The sequence below is a fragment of the Mastomys coucha genome, unplaced genomic scaffold (genome assembly GCF_008632895.1).
Source record: "Mastomys coucha isolate ucsf_1 unplaced genomic scaffold, UCSF_Mcou_1 pScaffold21, whole genome shotgun sequence".
NCBI classification, from domain to species: domain Eukaryota; kingdom Metazoa; phylum Chordata; class Mammalia; order Rodentia; family Muridae; genus Mastomys; species Mastomys coucha.
The window spans coordinates 169,262,578-169,280,166 of NW_022196904.1; the positions used below are offsets into that span (position 1 = coordinate 169,262,578).

General features: G+C 43.6%; 1 protein-coding gene across 1 annotated transcript in view; it reads left to right on the forward strand.

Moving 5' to 3' along the window:
- Positions 1-16,548, forward strand: part of Pde6c (phosphodiesterase 6C) — a 65,992-nt gene extending 49,444 nt beyond the window's left edge. Inside the window, exons 16-23 of the mRNA XM_031390212.1 lie at positions 2,233-2,320; positions 6,606-6,706; positions 9,759-9,866; positions 9,969-10,032; positions 14,213-14,287; positions 14,385-14,468; positions 14,975-15,131; positions 16,294-16,548. Coding sequence (XP_031246072.1) covers positions 2,233-2,320; positions 6,606-6,706; positions 9,759-9,866; positions 9,969-10,032; positions 14,213-14,287; positions 14,385-14,468; positions 14,975-15,131; positions 16,294-16,355 — 739 coding nt within the window. The 3' untranslated portion in view covers positions 16,356-16,548. The remainder of the gene's footprint in view (positions 1-2,232; positions 2,321-6,605; positions 6,707-9,758; positions 9,867-9,968; positions 10,033-14,212; positions 14,288-14,384; positions 14,469-14,974; positions 15,132-16,293) is intronic.
- The last annotated feature ends 1,041 nt before the right edge of the window (positions 16,549-17,589 follow it).

Sequence of the window (17,589 nt, forward strand, 5' to 3'; positions counted from 1 at the left end):
GGTACACACAGAGGGGTGGGTACACACAGAGGGGTGGGTACACACAGAGGGGTGGGTACACACAGAGGCACAGCAACCCCACCCTGACCCCAAAGACGATTTCCAGTGTGCTATGTGATATTAAGGTGATACAAACTAATTGAACATTCTGCAATTATCTTAATACTGTCCTTCACAGTACACACCCCATCAGTGACTGGAGATATAATCAAGAGTCCTTTATTGCATATCACTGTTGAATAGCTTTAACCTTCTTTAACCTAGGCTAGCTTCTTTGCCCTTTTGTGTCTCTCAGGGCGGTTGCTTTTGGAGAATCTAAGCTAGTTATTCCCAGCATTTCCAAATGATGTACTCCATTGCTTCAGTTCTAAGTATGTGCTGTGTGTCCCGGGTGCATTGGTCTAAGGGCCCAGGTATCAGTGTGCCCCATTTTCTGAACTTTTAAACTGCTTGTAGAACTTTAGATGAACATACTGCTCTCTGTTGTTGGGCAACCTCTCTGTGTAGTGGAACATTCCCCAATGTAGCAGTAATATGTCAAGAGTTATTTCCAGAATGAATAAATACTTAGCTTCCCAGTAACAAATTTGACCAATTAAAAAGCTTTACAATTTGTTATTAGTTCGTTGAGAATTTTGTACACATTTTAATCATATTTATCCCTCTTCTCCCAACTCTTCCCAGATCAACCCTCTCTCTTGTTTCCCACGAAAACCAATTTGTGCTTCCCACATATTCTTCTGCTAGAGCCTGATCAATTTATCAGGGTGTGCACACTTAGAGAAAACTGGCCATTTTTTTTCCCAGCAGCTGACAGTTGCCAGTAATTCTACACCTAGAAGTGGGATTTTGTGCTCAGCTCTCACTCCATACTGGGAGTTGGTCTGGCTTGGGCTTGCATAGTTCAAATGTGCAGTCACCCTGCCACATCTAGAAGTCAGTATTTCTTTGTATGCATCTACTGTTTCTGGTTCTTGGACTCACCCTGACCTCTGCTTTTAAGATACCTATTCCTTTTGCATAGTGATCCCTGAGCCATGAGAAGAGAGGGTAGACTATATATCCTATGTAGAGGTGAGCAATCTGCAATCTCTTAAAAGATTTAAACATTTCCATTCTTGTCTAATTGAAACTAAATTGAAGTCTCTGGTGCAGACACGGTGTAGAGACGGAAATGTTTGTTTTAAATGATCAATGATCAATTTTGGTTTACCCCACCTGTTGGTGATGTGGTAATGTGTCCTCACCAACAAAGTTGCACTCTTTGTGAAGCAAAATGAAAGTTCTCTAAGGTGGCAACCCAAGCTTCTGACATCTTCCTTAAAAATGCTTATTTGCATTTCCATGGAGAATCTTCCCATGACCTGCTGGATTTTGGTCTCAGCCTCTTGTTGCTCTTTCTCCCCTTTACCTTTTCATGTTCACTGTGTTTCCCCTCCCAGCACAGGAGGCACTGAAGACAAACGGTACCAGGAGTGGGGTCCTCGTTCACAAAGAGCTATTCTTAGTCCTTATCAAATGGAGATGGTTAAACATTACACTACTGCCTTGGGGAAGAAAGAAGGGACACTTTATACTGATTTGCATTTTTCCTGGATCTTGTATATTTATTTGTTTATTTTTAATTAATTTATTGTTTTTGAGACAGGGATTTTTTTTATGTAGCCCAGGCTGGCCTCGATCTTTCTATCTCATCCTCTTGGTTACAGATTTGTAACCCCCAGACCCTGCGTGGAAACTCTTTATGGAAACTTTCTATGCAGATAGCTCATGGACTTCCACAGTTGCTAGTTGTTACATAAGTCATAGAACAGCACCACAAGCCCAGAGAACCTTAAGACTTTATATCCATGAGATAGACCATACTTAACAGTTTAAATCATTCAATAACTTATATATTGGAGTACCCCCACCTTTTTACAATTTTATTTTTTTGGAGATGGCTTTACTATGTAGATCTGGTTGCCCTAAAACTCATTATATAGACCTGGCTGGCCTTGAACTCACTGAGGTCAATCTGCCTGCTTCCCAAGTGCTAGGATTAAAGGCGTGTGCCATCCTGTAATACATTCTTACTTTCTAAGCTAAAAATGTTTTTCCCAATATTTGGCTATTTCATAGGCACTGAGTAGAGAAGGAGACAAGACACAAAGAAAAATCCTAGAATTATAAAGACACTGCATTGTATGGATTTCTGTGTAATCTCTGGGCTGATGAAACTCTTCTTCCTAGGTCCACATCTCCACTTGCAAGGCTTCATGGGACTTCCATTTTAGAGCGACATCACCTGGAATATAGCAAGACTCTCTTGCAGGATGAGGTATGAGTATTTTTCTCTAAGGAAACTTTCAGGTTCTGGATCTCTTGAGGGTTAGGTGCATCTTCTCTCACTGAGGCCAGACCAGGCAGTCCTCTGCTGTGTATGTGTTGGAAGCCTCGGGCCAGCTAGTGTATGCTGCCTGGTTGGTGGCTCAGTGTTTGAGAGATTTCGGGGGTCCAAGTTTATTAAGACTGCTGGTTCTCCTATGGGGCCCGCCTTCCTCCTCAGCTTCTTCTAGCCTTTCCCCAGTTCAACCACAGGGGTCCCTGGCTTCTGTCCATTGATTGGGTATAAATATCTGCATCTGACTCTTTCAGCTGTGCGTTGGGCCTCTCAGAGGGCAGCCATGCTAGGCCCCTGTCTGCAAGCATACCACAGCATCAGTAACAGTGTCAAGTCTCTGGGCTTCCCCTTGAGCTGGATCTCAATTTGAGCCTGTCACTGGACCTCCTTTCTCTCAGGCTCTTCTCCATTTTTTGTCCCTGCAGTTCCTTCAGACAGGAACAAATTTTGACTGTGGGAGGGCAACCTCATCCCTACACTTGATGTCCTGTCCCTCCACTGGGTGTTTTTTTAATGTTATATATTTTGCAGTCTAACCTGGTGTGATGGATACTTGTGGCACACATCGGGGGAAGGAGCCTCAGTTGAGGAGTCACCTCCATCAGTTTGACCTGTGGGCCTGTTTGTGAGGCATTTTCTTGATTGTTAATTGTTATAGGAAAGTCCAACCCACTGCCGGCTGTGCCACCCCCAGCAGGTGGTCCTGGGTGGCACAAGAAAGTTTGTTGAGAGTGAGCCTGAGGAGCAAGCCAGGAAGAAGTGTCCCTCTGTCCGTGCCCACCTCGAGTTCTTACCATGGGTTCCCCCAGTGATGAACTGTGATCTGCAAGCTAAAACAAACCCCTTCCTCTCCATTATTGCTTTTGGTTAAGGTGTTGATCAGCGTCGGAGTCGCAAACTGGAACACCTGGCATTGATGGCAACGCGAAGGATTATTATTCTTGCTAAGGAGGAATATTGCCTTTCAGTGATGTGCACTGCCTTTTCAAGGGCCTGTGGACAATGCTACTCAACCTCTAACTGCAAATGTTTAAAGCTTTGTCAATATGGTTGCTAGACAACACAATCATACAGCCCATTTATGAGCAGTCAAATTGACCACAGAAAATTGACACTTTAGTTAACAATATATGCCTCTTTTTATTATCTGTAAAGAAATAAGCCCACTAAAAGTTTTCGTATTCTTAACATAAGAAATCCTTGAAATTTATTCAGTGATCTTGGCTCACTGCCAAGATTGTGGGCATCACTTGGACATTTTGTTTCTCCTATTATAATACACTGAACCAAAATGCCCTTATCTTTCATAGAGTTTGATGAACAGGACTGCCTGGATCCAAACCAGACAGGAATCAGCTTGTGATCTGAGTGAACAGGTGGAGACATTGTTAGTCAAATCTGAAGGAACACACACACATGTACATACTCAAACACACACATGCATACATACAAACATACACATGCATACACACATAGTCTCTCACACACATACTCTCTCACACACACACACACATACACACACACACTCACACTCATACATACATACACATAGCAGCTAAACAATTAGGGGCTGGTCTGGCTAGACCTGGGCTAGAGACCAGGCCTCCGATTTGTTTTGGCACACCTGCCTCTCTCTACCTAATGCTTTCAGAACAATGTACGAGGATATGGAGAAGAAATATTATGTGCTTATATATTTTAAGAATTAATAGCCTGGGATTTAAAAAAACCTATGTCCACTATAAAAATTCAAGTAATAGGTAAAATATGGAAGAAAAATATGAATGGAAATGATGGCCTTCAAATTCTACCACCCAGAAATGGCCATTCCATTAACACTGGTTGACTTTCACTGACATAGTCTGGTGGCATAGTGTTGTGGTGGCATGCCTATAATCCCAACACTTGAAGGTAGAGGCAAGAGCATTATGAATACAAGGTTATTCTTGGCTACATAGCCTGGGCTACATGAGACCATGCCTCAATTCCAGCAATCACAAGGTGGCTCACAACCCTCTGTAAGGGGATTTGATACCCTCTCCTGTCATGCAGGCATATATGTAGAGCACTCACTCATACACATAAATAAATAAATAAATCTTTAAAAAATAATAACGTCTTAAGAAAAAGAAAAGGAAAGAAAGAAAACAAAACATACAGACAAAGCCCACATTAGACTGGACTGAGCTGTCTCCTGGCGTCATTGTGAACATTCAAGTAGGAATAGGTTTTCCCCTGTAATCTGTGAGTTTGCCGGCCATTGCTTGAGTCTAGCCGTCTAAAAACACTGACTATTGCTACAACAATGAACACAGTGGGCATTTGTTTATTTGGTTGGTTGGTTGGTTGGTTGGTTGAGTTGTCAAGACAGGGTTTCCCTGTGTAGCCCTGGCTGTCCTGGAACTCACTCTGTAGGCCAGGCTAACCTTGAACTCAGAGATTTGCTTGCTTGAATGCTGGGATTAAAGGTGTGTGCCACCACCACCCAACTTAAACTCAACATTTTAACAAAATAAATGATAGATTCCTGCCTACCAGTTACATACGCCTTGCGAAATGCCAGTTCTTGCACCAGATGATATAAAAAGATGGCCTTCATGAAAACTTGTTATGTCTGGAACTTGAGTTCGTGAGCAAAAACTCAAGTCTTCTGGAATGACTGACAGCCAGATTTGGATTTTGGTTTAAAGATTTTTTTTTTTTAATTTTACTTGAACCTGGAGCTGGTCTCAGAACTCTTTATAGTACTGTTATCATACCAAAGAACCAACAGTGAGTTAGTTTGTAAAAATTTTAATTTCAGAGGGATTCCCCAGGTTTGCTTCACTGGAATTGTCCTTGTACAGGTCTCTATTGAGCACAGACTAAGTGGTAGGCAGTTGGAAGGACAAGTTTACCCAACTGAGAAAACAAAGGCAGATGTTAGGGCTGTGTCCAGGACACACAGCTATCAATAGTAGGGATGGGACCTGGCCCTGGGCTTCTTGCCAAAAGGCAGTGTGGGATTAAAAGCTGAGACCACCTACTGTGTAGACGGGTATATTGGTTCAGATACCAGGTCTGCCCTGTTCTGGCTGTTTAACCCAAAGCAAGTTGCTTAACGTCTCTGTGCTATGGTTTTCCATAGATTAATAAGAGTATTCATGAAGCACTGAGAAGCTGGTAGGGGGTAAGAAATACTCATTTGCTTTTATTAGTCTGGAATTCAGTTCAGTATTCCTTTCTGCAGCACATTCCTCCTGTCTCTCCGCACAGGCCTACAGACCGTTGCCCCTCTCTTTCCAATGCAGTAGCCCTGTGCTTTGTCACTTCAGCCTTCACTTGACAATACCACTGTACGTCAGGCATCTGTCCTGCGTAACTAAAATGGTCCACCCAGAGTATCATGGCTTTTAATAACCACTCTGAGTTTTATATTCTAGTAATTTAGAAAATGAAAAAAAAATGAAACTGATTCATATATGAAGAGATTATTAATGAGAAGTCCAAGAAAAATCTACTAATTCTTTGTAAAATATTGCAAGAAAATGGTTTAAGGACCATGGGAGAGGTTCATTATTTTTTCCGGCATACGTGAGTACGAGTGTAGTTGGCAGTTTCTGAGAAGTGAGTGGTTTCGTGGTTACTCTAGAGTGAGCTGGTCAGCAGTGCCACGTGCCTAACCATTGGACATCCCCAGAAATCCTTTACTACGCTGCCTCAATTAATAAAAGTGAGTTTTATGCTATTGTTTTATTTCCACATGGTCCTGAAAGAGAACAAATTATTTATTCTAAAGATGTAGAGACAGAGTTGCTGAGCCTATTTTTAGATTTTAAATGACCTTACTCAAAGAAAAATAGAGAAGTTTACTTAAACCATGAGATTAAAAATAACAACAACAAAACAAGGAACCAGATGTCAGGGGCTGGAGAGGTGGCTCAGCCGTTAAAAGCATTGGCTGATCTTTCAGTTCCCAGCACCCACATGGCAGCTCATCGCTGTCTGTAAATCCAGCTCCAGGGCTTCCAACACTATTACACAGACATACATACACATAAAACACCAATGCACATACAAAATAAAAATAAAGAAATTATTTTTAAAAACAGACATCAAAAAAGGTAGAAAGGCAGGCTATTATTATCTCGCTAAGTGTGGTTTGTTTTGTTTTTCTTTGTTTGTTTGTTGAACCAAAGGTCAATTGGTGGCTATACTTTATTGTGAATTGTTCATCTTACAGAGTTTAAACATCTTCCAGAATCTAAACAAGCGACAGTTTGAAACGGTGATCCATTTGTTTGAGGTTGCAATAATAGCAACTGACCTGGCGCTCTATTTCAAGTAAGTACAAGACTGGGTGTCAGAATGCCCTTGGGCCCTGTGTTCTGCCTTCCATGAACTGCACTGAAGTTAAAAGAAGTGAAGAAATAGCTCATTACTTAAGAGCATTTGATGTTCTTGCAAAGGGCTGGGATTAGGCTTCCAGGACCCACACTGGGCGGCTCGCCATGGTGTGTAACTTCACCTTGAAGGATATGATGTCCCATCTGGCCTCTGTGGTCATCCACACACATACATAAAATGTTTTAGAGCAGGCTCACAAATCTGTTTTCGTTTTGGAATGCCAGTTTTCCCCAGGATAGTTGTCAAACAGTGCACTTACTCTATTTTGGAGATGTAGTTTTGAAAATACAAGCCTCTCCTGTTAACGTATGACCTAAAGAAGCTCAAATGGAAGGAAAGAGTGGGCACTACCTAAAGAGTAATGTCACAAAACTACACACGTGGCTCTGTGTCCTGGTGGCTCACCATGGTTCAGAATTTAGTATTTAATTGGACTTGTTCAGTGGTAGAATGCTTGCCCAGAATCTGGTATATGGTATTTCAGCCTCAGAAATTTAATCCTGTGAGAGTTTTGGGTTGAACAATCTTGATGATTCTAACACAAAAACTAAACTCAAAAAACTTGAGTTTTACAGAGCAGAGGGCCAAGTAGACCAGATGTGCCAAGTGTATGCACAATACACTTCTAAGTGAAATACAAGGTTTCATGGTGAACATTGATTAGAAAAAGGTGGGCTATTTATAGGATCCACATATTAGATGACATTTTTTTACACTGTCAAAATTTGCCTTGCAGCCGGGCAGTGGTGACACATGCCTTTAATCCCAGCACTTGGGAGGCAGAGGCAGGCCTGGTCTACAGAATGAGTTCCAGGACAGTCAGGACTACACAGAGAAACCCTGTCTCAAAAAACTGAAAAAAAAAATTGCCTTGCTAATCCTTCTTTAAAAATCTATTAAAAAGTTCAGCTGAGACAAATGCTTAGAATAACATGGTTTCCAGGTACCCAGTGCTCACAGCCTGGGTACTCACATCCCACCAGTCTCATGTGCTTCAGAGTTTCATTTTTAAGGATAGAAATGGAAGTCATGATGCAGTTGGGGCGCTCCATCCCCATTTCATCATGAAAAGTCCTCTCACCTTCCCAAGAGAGTCTCTGATACCAATATGTTGCATCCTCTCCATCCTCTCCATCCATCCTCTCCATTCTCTCTCTCCTCTCCATCCTCTCCATCCTCTCCATCCTCCCTCTCCATCCTCTCTCTCCATCCTCTCCATCCTCTTTCTCCATCCTCTCCATCCTCTCCATCCTCTCTCTCCATCCTCTCCATCCTCTCCATCCTCCCTCTCCATCCTCCCTCTCCATCCTCTCTCTCCATCCTCTCTATCCTCTCCATCCTCTCCATCCTCTCTCTCCATCCTCTCTCTCCATCCTCTCTATCCTCTCCATCCTCTCCATCCTCTCTCTCCATCCTCTCTCTCCTCTCCATCCTCCCTCTCCATCCTCTCTCTCCATCCTCTCTCTCCATCCTCTCTATCCTCTCTATCCTCTCCATCCTCTCTCTCCATCCTCTCTATCCTCTCCATCCTCTCTCTCCATCCTCTCTCTCCATCCTCTCCATCCTCTCTCTCCATCCTCTCCATCCTCTCTCTCCATCCTCTCTATCCTCTCCATCCTCTCCCCATCCTCTCCATCCTCTCTATCCTTTCTATCCTCTCCATCCTCTCCATCCTCTCTCTCCATCCTCTCTTTTCCTGTTCCTATGTGGTACTGTTGAATGGGGTGCGATTTTTCCCCATGTTTGACACCAGGCTGTTTGCAAATATCTTTGTATAACTTGCTTTTCCCACATAGCATTGTGTAAGGATTTGCCTTTGGTGATGACTCTTCTAGATGTTTTAAAATATTCCTGTTGAGGCACTGCAACATTCATTCACTAGTGCATCAGATTTAAGATACGACCCTGACAAAGCCAAACAATAATGCAATTAAGACCTAATGAAAGGGCTGGCCAAAGGCTCAGTAAATGTCGTATAAGCGTGAAGTTCTGAGTTTGGATTCCCCAGCATCCATACACAAAGCTGAGTGTGTCAGGAAGCACCGGTAACTCTAGCATGGAGATGGAATGGTAGAGAAGGTGGATGAGTAGTGACCCATCAAGCAAAGACATCTGATATCCAGCATGGCCTTTACACACAGAAGTGCACTCACCCCGCCTCCTATCCCTACACACACACACACACACACACACACACACACACACACACGTACACACACACACACGTATACACACGTACACACACGCACATACACATACATACACACACACGTAAGTAAATACACAGATAAACAAATAATAATAGTAATAATAGTAATAGTAATAATAATAGAATGACAATTCATTTGCTTCAGTTGTACAGTGTTCAACTGTTAGACAGATAATTCCCTTACACTCCTCCATATATATAAATTCAGATTGCGTCTTATTTCTATGCTTGCCCATGATGCTACATTGCAGATCCTTGTGCATTATATATGTAAGTTCCTATACCTGGGAGTGGGTGTATACATGTGTTTTGTATATGCCACTGTGCAGCATCGGGCTCTACCACTGACATCCTACCAGCAGTATGCCAGGATTCTCTGAAGTGCTCTGGATCAGGGCACACTTGGATTTCCATTTGTTAACGTATTGAGTATTAGATGATACCCTCTTGCTTAGATGTGTATTTTCCTAATTACTGATGAGATCAGCCATCCGTGAACATCTGCTTCTGTGTTTCTGTTGCGTGTGTGTGCTATGCTGGTACAGTTTGTGGCCTCTGTGTCTCAAACGTTTGTGGGTTCTCCCCCACTCTGTGGTTTGTACTCTTTCTGCTTCCAGCCCTTTCTATGCCAGGGGTAGTCAGAATTCCCTGTTCTCTCCCCTGGCTCTTGGCCTCTGCTCGGCAGACAGCCTGAGACAGAGTGGGAGCATAGAATATGAAAGGCAAGCACTTAAGGCCGTTTTCTGTGGAAAAATTGTTGCACAGCTGTATCTTTTCCAGGAAGAGAACCATGTTTCAAAAGATTGTTGATACCTGTGAGCAGATGCAAAGTGAAGAAGAAGTCATCAAATACGTAACTGCCGACCCGACCAAAAAGGAGATCATCATGTGAGCAACCACAATGTTTCCTCCTTTTGGGCAAAAGAGCACGTTTTGTATTTTTTAGTATGTTGTATTTATTAGTTTAGTAATTCTTCTTTTCTTCATAAGGGCCATGATGATGACTGCCTGTGACCTGTCTGCTATCACCAAGCCCTGGGAGGTGCAGAGTCAGGCAAGTCCCACAGGTCACACCTGTGACCTGTCAGTTACACACCTGTGACCTGTCAGTTACACACCTGTGACCTGTCAGTTATGTACCTGTAACCTGTCACCTGTCACACACCTGTCAGCTACACACCTGTGACCTGTCAGTTACACACCTGTGACCTGTCAGTTACACACCTGTGACCTGTCAATCAGTTATGTACCTGTAACCTGTCACCTGTCACACACCTGCCAGCTACACACCTGTGACCTGTCAGTTATACACCTGTGACCTGTCACCTGTCATACACCTGTCAGTCACACACTTATGACCCACCACACACCTGTGACCTGCCATACACCTGTGACCTGTCATTCACATACCTATGACCACACACCTGTGAACTGTCTGCCATCACCAAGCCCTGGGAGGTGCAGAGTCAGGCAAGTCCCACAGGTCACACCTGTGACCTGTCAGTTACACACCTGTGACCTATCAGTTATGTACCTGTAACCTGTCACCTGTCACACACCTGTCAGCTACACACCTGTGACCTGTCAGTTATACACCTGTGACCTGTCACCTGTCATACACCTGTCAGTCACACACTTATGACCCACCACACACCTGTGACCTGCCACACACCTGTGACCTGTCATTCACATACCTATGACCACACACCTGTGACCTGTCTGCCATTTGCACCAATCCCTGGGAGGTGCAGAGTCAGGTAAGTCCTGTGACATTTCTTTTCCTATCATGCATCGGGAGCTGCCTAAATCCTATGAATGGCCACGTTGTGATCTCCGACAACTCCAGAGTCCTATTTTATGTTTACAAACAGCATCAGGCCAGCAGATCACTGGAGCATGTCCCAGAACAAGGGAAGACACAGAAGACTTTGAGAATAACATGTGAGGGTGAAAATGGGGGGCAGAATTCCTTATTATTGGACAAGCTGTAACATTTTTATGTAGAAGTCTCCAGACATGATGGCTCAGTCCTATAAACTGACTACTCGTGAGGAGGCTGAGGCAGGAGACAGGATTCAGTGATAGCCTGGTCTACATAATAAGGCTTATTAAATTAATTCAACATGTGATCTTCTCAGTATGGAAGATAAGCCAGGACAGGTCCCAGAGGAACGCATGGTTCATTCTACTTAGCTGGCCTTGCTCCCACGGTCTCTTCTACAATGTACTCTTCACTTTCTGGAAGGTACTGACTGGGGGTCCACATTCAGGGCTGTTCTTCATCTATTCTGGGGTGAGGGTGGTGAGGGGGTGCTTGGCTACCTGTCCTCTCATGAACTGGATGGAAGAGGCTGCCCTTTCACAGTGACATCTAGGTGAGACCTCCAGCAGTAGAGCCAGGATTACTTTGTTTCAACAGCCCATCCTGATTACATTTAGAAAGAAAGTCATAAGACTGCACTGTGGGAGAGGGCAAACCCCTTGTTTTCAGCCGTCTCTGGTTTGTGGCTGTGGATCCCGAGGAAAAGACAGTTTGCAAGGGGAAATGTATATACATTTATGTAAGTTTTACATGGCCCAGGGGCCTTCATAAGTAAACTCAAGCAAGTTACCTTTGTGTATTTAAAAACATATAAATTGGGAGAGAGGGAGACAGAGACAGACAGATAGACACACACACACACACACATACACACACAAAGTGCGCACACACACATGCACAAACACATGCATGTGCAGTCGTGCACACACACACCTGCACAGAGACACACAGGTCTGTGTGTGTGTGTGTGTGTGTGTGTGTCTGTGCGTGTGTGTGTGTGTGTGTGTGTGTAGGGCTGGAGTTTCAGGAAGTTGTGACCTAATGTGAGTGCTGGGAACAGAACCCTGGTCCTCTGGAAGAGCAGTGTCCACTCTTACCCACTGAGACATTTCTCCAGCCCTGTATCCTCCCCTATTTTAATGCAAGAATTGATGAACATGTAGTTCCTGGAGAAACACAACTGGAGAATGGTAATAACCCGGGGACCTTAGCAGGGCAACTTGTTCAGGGACTTGGCTTCTCTGCCTCCAGGTCCCTTCCTCCCCTGGTGAGGGGAACCTCTTGAATGAGGTTGTCAGATCAGCTTCAGGGAAAGGTCGAGGTCAAGCTGTCTTTCTCGAGCTTCATAACCTGCTTTAGGGAGGAGGGGCTGGGGAAGGCAAGTGTGACCCGCTCTGAGGTTTTGCCAAATTCCATCAGCCTAAAATACTTTGAAGTTACTCATTCCGAGCTTCACTGTCAAGTCAAAAATGAAGCATTTAAATTATGCTCTTCCTTCTGTATTCTTGGTGTGTGTGTGTGTGTGTGTGTGTGTGCAGGAGTGCACACCCATGCATGTGCCTGTGGAAACCAGAGGCCAAAGTTGGGAGGTCTTTCCCAAAAGCTCTTTGCCTTATTTTATTTTATTTTATTTTTTGAGTTAAGGTCTCTTTACTGAACCTGAAACTTGCTGTCTCCGCTAGGTTCATGGGTAGGTGAGCTTCAGGGGCTCACCTGAATCCTGATATAATTATTATGTGGGGCTTATAGATCTTACTGGGTTTTTACATGTATGCTGGAGATTTGAACTCAGCTCCTCAGGGTTGTGTTGCAAACACTTTACCCACTGAGGCATTGTTCCAGCATATAATGTCATGCTTAAATCAGACATCCAGGGTCTTCCTTGAGCTCATCATCATTTCGGAATACTTCCTCCCTGTCACACCTAATATGATCTCTGCTAAGCCTGTATATATAGGCCTGAGGATGTGTCCTCCATTGGGAGAGTGTTTTGTATAGAATGCAGGAAGCCTTGAATTCAGAATCCAGCACCAAAAAAGTTGGACATGTTGGTTTATTCCTCTAATCGCACCACTTTAGAGGTAAAGAGATTCAAAAGTTCAGGGACATCCTTGGCTGCCTACTCAATTTGAGGCCAACCTGGGCTACATGAAACCACATCTTAAAAAGGAAAAAAAAATGTATCCAGTCTTTGATGGGAAGTATATACTGGCCTTCTAGCTGATCTTCATTCATGGCTCGCTGTCCTCTTCCATCCTCTGACCTGAATTATCTAGAGAGCTCTGGTGACTACTCCATGGCTAGAAAGGATTCTTAATGATACACTGCAGAAGTTTCCAAATGCACTTATTCATTTGTTTTTAAGGATTGCATTTTTTGAGCTGGACATGAAGATGCATGCACATCTATGATACCAGAACCTGGGACACTAAAATAGGAGGATTATGAGTTCAAGGCTGCACCCGGTAATATAACAAGACGCGGTCTCAGAAAACAAACAAACAAGAAGTTACTCTCTTCTCATAAAACTTGTACAGAAATAACCATCTGGTGATAGCAAAGGAAGTTTTGACTGGGAGAGCTAAGCTTATCCTCCCCAATAAAGTGTGCATGCTTGTCATTCAATACCTGTCCTTACCTCACACTCTTAGGGACATTCCCCATCACCCCAAGCTCTCATCGTACACTCTAAACTCTTGGATAGGCCTCAGGCAATCTGTTTCTCCACCTTTTTAACCTAAAGGCCTACCACTCACTCTCAATGGTACAACAAATGCCGCTCCCTCTGGCGTGAAGGATCTCTTTGCTTCTCCCTCCGTCATCCATAGCAGTAAGCCTGTTAGTGTTGTAGTATGTACCACGCTGAGGGCAAACTGTCCTCACTGTACCACTAGCATCAGGAAGGCAGTATCTCATCGCATCCTTCTTGGCAAGCCTGGTTTACATCAGTGTTGGTCAGCTAACCAGTGTCCATCATCAGGGCATATTAGTTTTTCATTATATGAATTAACCTCTCACTGCTGTCAAGATATGTGTGTACTGCCTCTTGTGTGTGTGTGTGTGTGTGTGTGTGTGTGTGTGTGTGTTTACCATATGTAGACCTATGCAAGACGACCACAGCAGATTAAAACAGGTTTGGAAATCATGAGGGGCCAAGGCAGTTTGGTTTGAGAAACTCAACATCCTCCCATCCCCCTCTTCATTGAGAAGTGATGGAAACAACTTCAAGACATTGTCCTCAGAGTTGGTCCAGAACCCTCCTGTAGGCGTCTTTTTATAACTCCAGAGCAGATAGCTTGACAACAGTTCAAGCACTGGCTGGAAATCCTACTCTCGGCCATCACTCATGCTAACATGATGAGAGTTCTCGGCTAGCAGAGGGTATCACAAACCATGCCTCTGTCTTTTGCAGGTAGCACTTCTGGTTGCAAATGAATTTTGGGAACAAGGAGATCTGGAAAGAACAGTGCTGCAGCAGCAACCAATTGTAAAGACCCTTTCACCACTGCGTTATTTATTAGACACCCCCCACCCACCCCCAGACCCCTGGAAAACACCTTAAAAGGATTCACTTCTCTTTCTAGCCTATGATGGACAGAAGCAAAAAGGACGAACTCCCAAAACTTCAAGTGGGATTTATTGATTTTGTTTGTACTTTCGTATATAAGGTATGTAAGCAAATTATTTGAATGAAATGTATAATCATTTCATTGAGAAGTTTTCTTTCAATCTATAATTAGAGTGAGCCAAGTGTGGTGGCACACACCTGCAATCCCAGCACTCAGGCGGCAGGGAGTCAAGATTTCAAAGTCACCTTGCACTACATACTAAGTTTCAGGCCAGCCTGGGTTATATAACAAGATCTTATCTAATAAATAAGTAAAAACTACCCAAACTAAAAGAGTTACCAATGAAGAAAGCCATTAGGTCATCCCACCCCCTGAGTAGTCTGAGCACACACATTTACTTATTCAGAGTGGAATAAAATATACAAGAACGTAGATACGAGCCATGCACAGACCTACTTGACAGACAGCAAAGACACTCACCTTTCCCAAGCTTCAGAAGCAGCCGGGCTCACCCCAGCCCACCTCACAGCTTCTCTTCTGCACAGGAAATGCTACAGAGAGTCAACTATCTGATTAACCAGTCTCCCACCTCAACTTCTCTGCAGGAGTTCTCTCGGTTTCACAGAGAGATCACGCCCATGCTGAATGGCCTTCAGAACAACAGGGTGGAATGGAAATCCCTGGCGGAGGAGTATGAGGCGAAGGTGAGGGTGACTGAAGAGGAATCGGGAAAGCAGGAAGAAGGGGCCACAGATGGAAAAGGTTAGCTGGATTCAGCGTTTGCTATGCGTGAGTGTGGGGGTGGGCAGGTGGGTGTCACTTGACAAAAACACAGACCTCATATCCTCACAGGAAGCTGCCTTGCTGGTGCAAGCAGGGAAGGTAAGAGGTTTGTGGTTTTCAGGGCTGTTTTGTTCCCCATCACCCCCCAGGACGAGATCTTATGCATAATTCTGGGTGGAGTTGACTGGTCCAGTCTGATCTGCGTATACCAGAGGCTACAACTGGGCACTAGCACTCCTCTTGAAGGTGGCCATAGAGCTTCCCAGATGGGACATTTGTATACATTTATTTCTGATTTTTGTCTATTGGAGAATTCGTTGAGAATTAAGAGCATTGTGCTCGCTGCAGGCGGCAGGTTTGTGCTCGTGGCTCAGATTCTAGCTTGTTTAATCTCACGGAGACAGGCAATGAGATGGTGACTGGTTAACTGCGAATCAAAGTTACCTTTACTTTGTTTTGAGATGGAGTCTCACTATGAATCCTCACAGAGATCTGCCTGGCTCTGCCTTCCGAGTGCTAGGATTACAGATGTGTCCACATCTGTTTGGCTGTTGCTGTTTTGTTTTGTTTTTGAGACAAGTTCTCACCATGTAGCCTTTACTGTCCTGGAATTCACTATCGCCTCAAACTCACCAAGATCCACCAGCCTCTGCCTCCCAAGGGCTGGGGTTAAAGACATGTGTCAACACACCTGGCTCTTGAATTTTATTTTTCAAATTTCCCCCAATTTATGTGTATGAGGAGTACCTTGCCTGCGTGTATATATGCATCATGTGTGTGCCTGGTACACACACAGAGGTCAGAAGAGGACCTCAGATCCCTTGGAACTGGAGTTACAGATGGTTGTGAGGCATCATGTCAGCGCTGAGAATGAAGCCTGAGTCCTCAGCAAGAGCAAGCGCTCTAAGCTGTGGGGTAGATCTCCAAGAGCAAGTGCTGTAAGCTGTGGGGTGGATTTCCACCCCATGAATTTTGTTTTTAAGTAAGCCAATTGAGAATAAATAATTGGTTTTAAACAGTCAAATCTTTGGAGTTGTTCTAAGCTCCTGTTAGTATAGATCTGACACAAATACCATGGGGATGTAAGAATACAAGCACTGTATCACGCTGACTCCTGATGCTTTTTCTGGTCTTTCACTAGCTGCCACGGATTTAGGAGGCAGCACTGAAGACAAAAAATCCAAAACGTGCTTAATGTTATAATCTAACCAGTCTGTATTTCAAGTATCATCTTAGTTTCCACGAAAAAAAAACCTCCTTGAGTTCTGTCCAGTGAGCATGAAGTGACCGAAGAGAAAGCTCCAGAGTCTGCCATGTGACTAGCCACAGAATATCTATTGCTGACCCGGAAACCCTGTGAGCTAAAGTTCAGTCAAAAAACAAAATGTGACAAAAACAATGGATTTTGTGAGTTTGTTTTAAATAAAAAAAAAAATGCTATCTTGAAATGAGTCACAAGTTTTATATATTGTGTATATGTATTAAGATTGATTTACATGCTATGTGTCTGTCTGAGTCTATGCGGCATGTGTGCCAGTTCTGGTGAAGGCCAGAAGAGGGCTTCAGATCCCCAGGGACTAGAGCTAACGTGTAACTGTGAGCAGTCTGATGTGGGTTCTGGGATCCCAAGTCTGGGAGGACAGCAAATGCTCGAGACTGCTGAGCCTCAGCCTGAGGGACTGGTATAAAATAGATCACTAATTGTATTCATTTGCTAAAATCGCTGTAACAAGTACCACATGCCAGGTGCTTAGAGCACAGCCATTTATTTCCTCATAACTACCGTGCTGGAACCTGGGAGTCTGGGACCAGTGTGCTGGCATGCTTGGTTTTAAGTGAGGCCCCCTTGGTCTTTAGAAGGCTGTTTACCCTGGGTTGTCACACAGGCATCTCTGTGTCCCTTACTTATAAAGACACCAGTTCTATTGGATTAGGACTCACTCCTGAGACTTCATTTCAGCCATACTTACCTCATCAAAGACCTTGTCTTCAACATGTTGTACTGAAGATTAGGATTCTACAATGTGATTGGTGAGGGGAAGGGTCTCAGCCTGTAACACGCATACTTATGATCCATATCTCTACTTTCTAAATTAAATATTATTCATCAGCATGTTCAGAGAAGATCCAGGATAGAGTGAGCCGTGCATATAAACACAGTATGGGAAACAAAGAAAAAAATGATGTGGGAGGAAATCCACATATTCTCGCCTCTCTAGTTTTCTCCTTTAGTAATGGCATGATGGTCAAAATATTTTTAGCAGTTTATAAAAAACTTTTTTCCCTATGTTTTCTCCCTTTAAAGCTCTAAAATAATTATTTTGTTATGTACAACTAAGAATACTTTTAACATACACAATTACTCTTATTGAATGAATTTTGGCAAGATACCACTGGATAATTTTATAGTTAAATCACTTAATTAATATTCAGAATT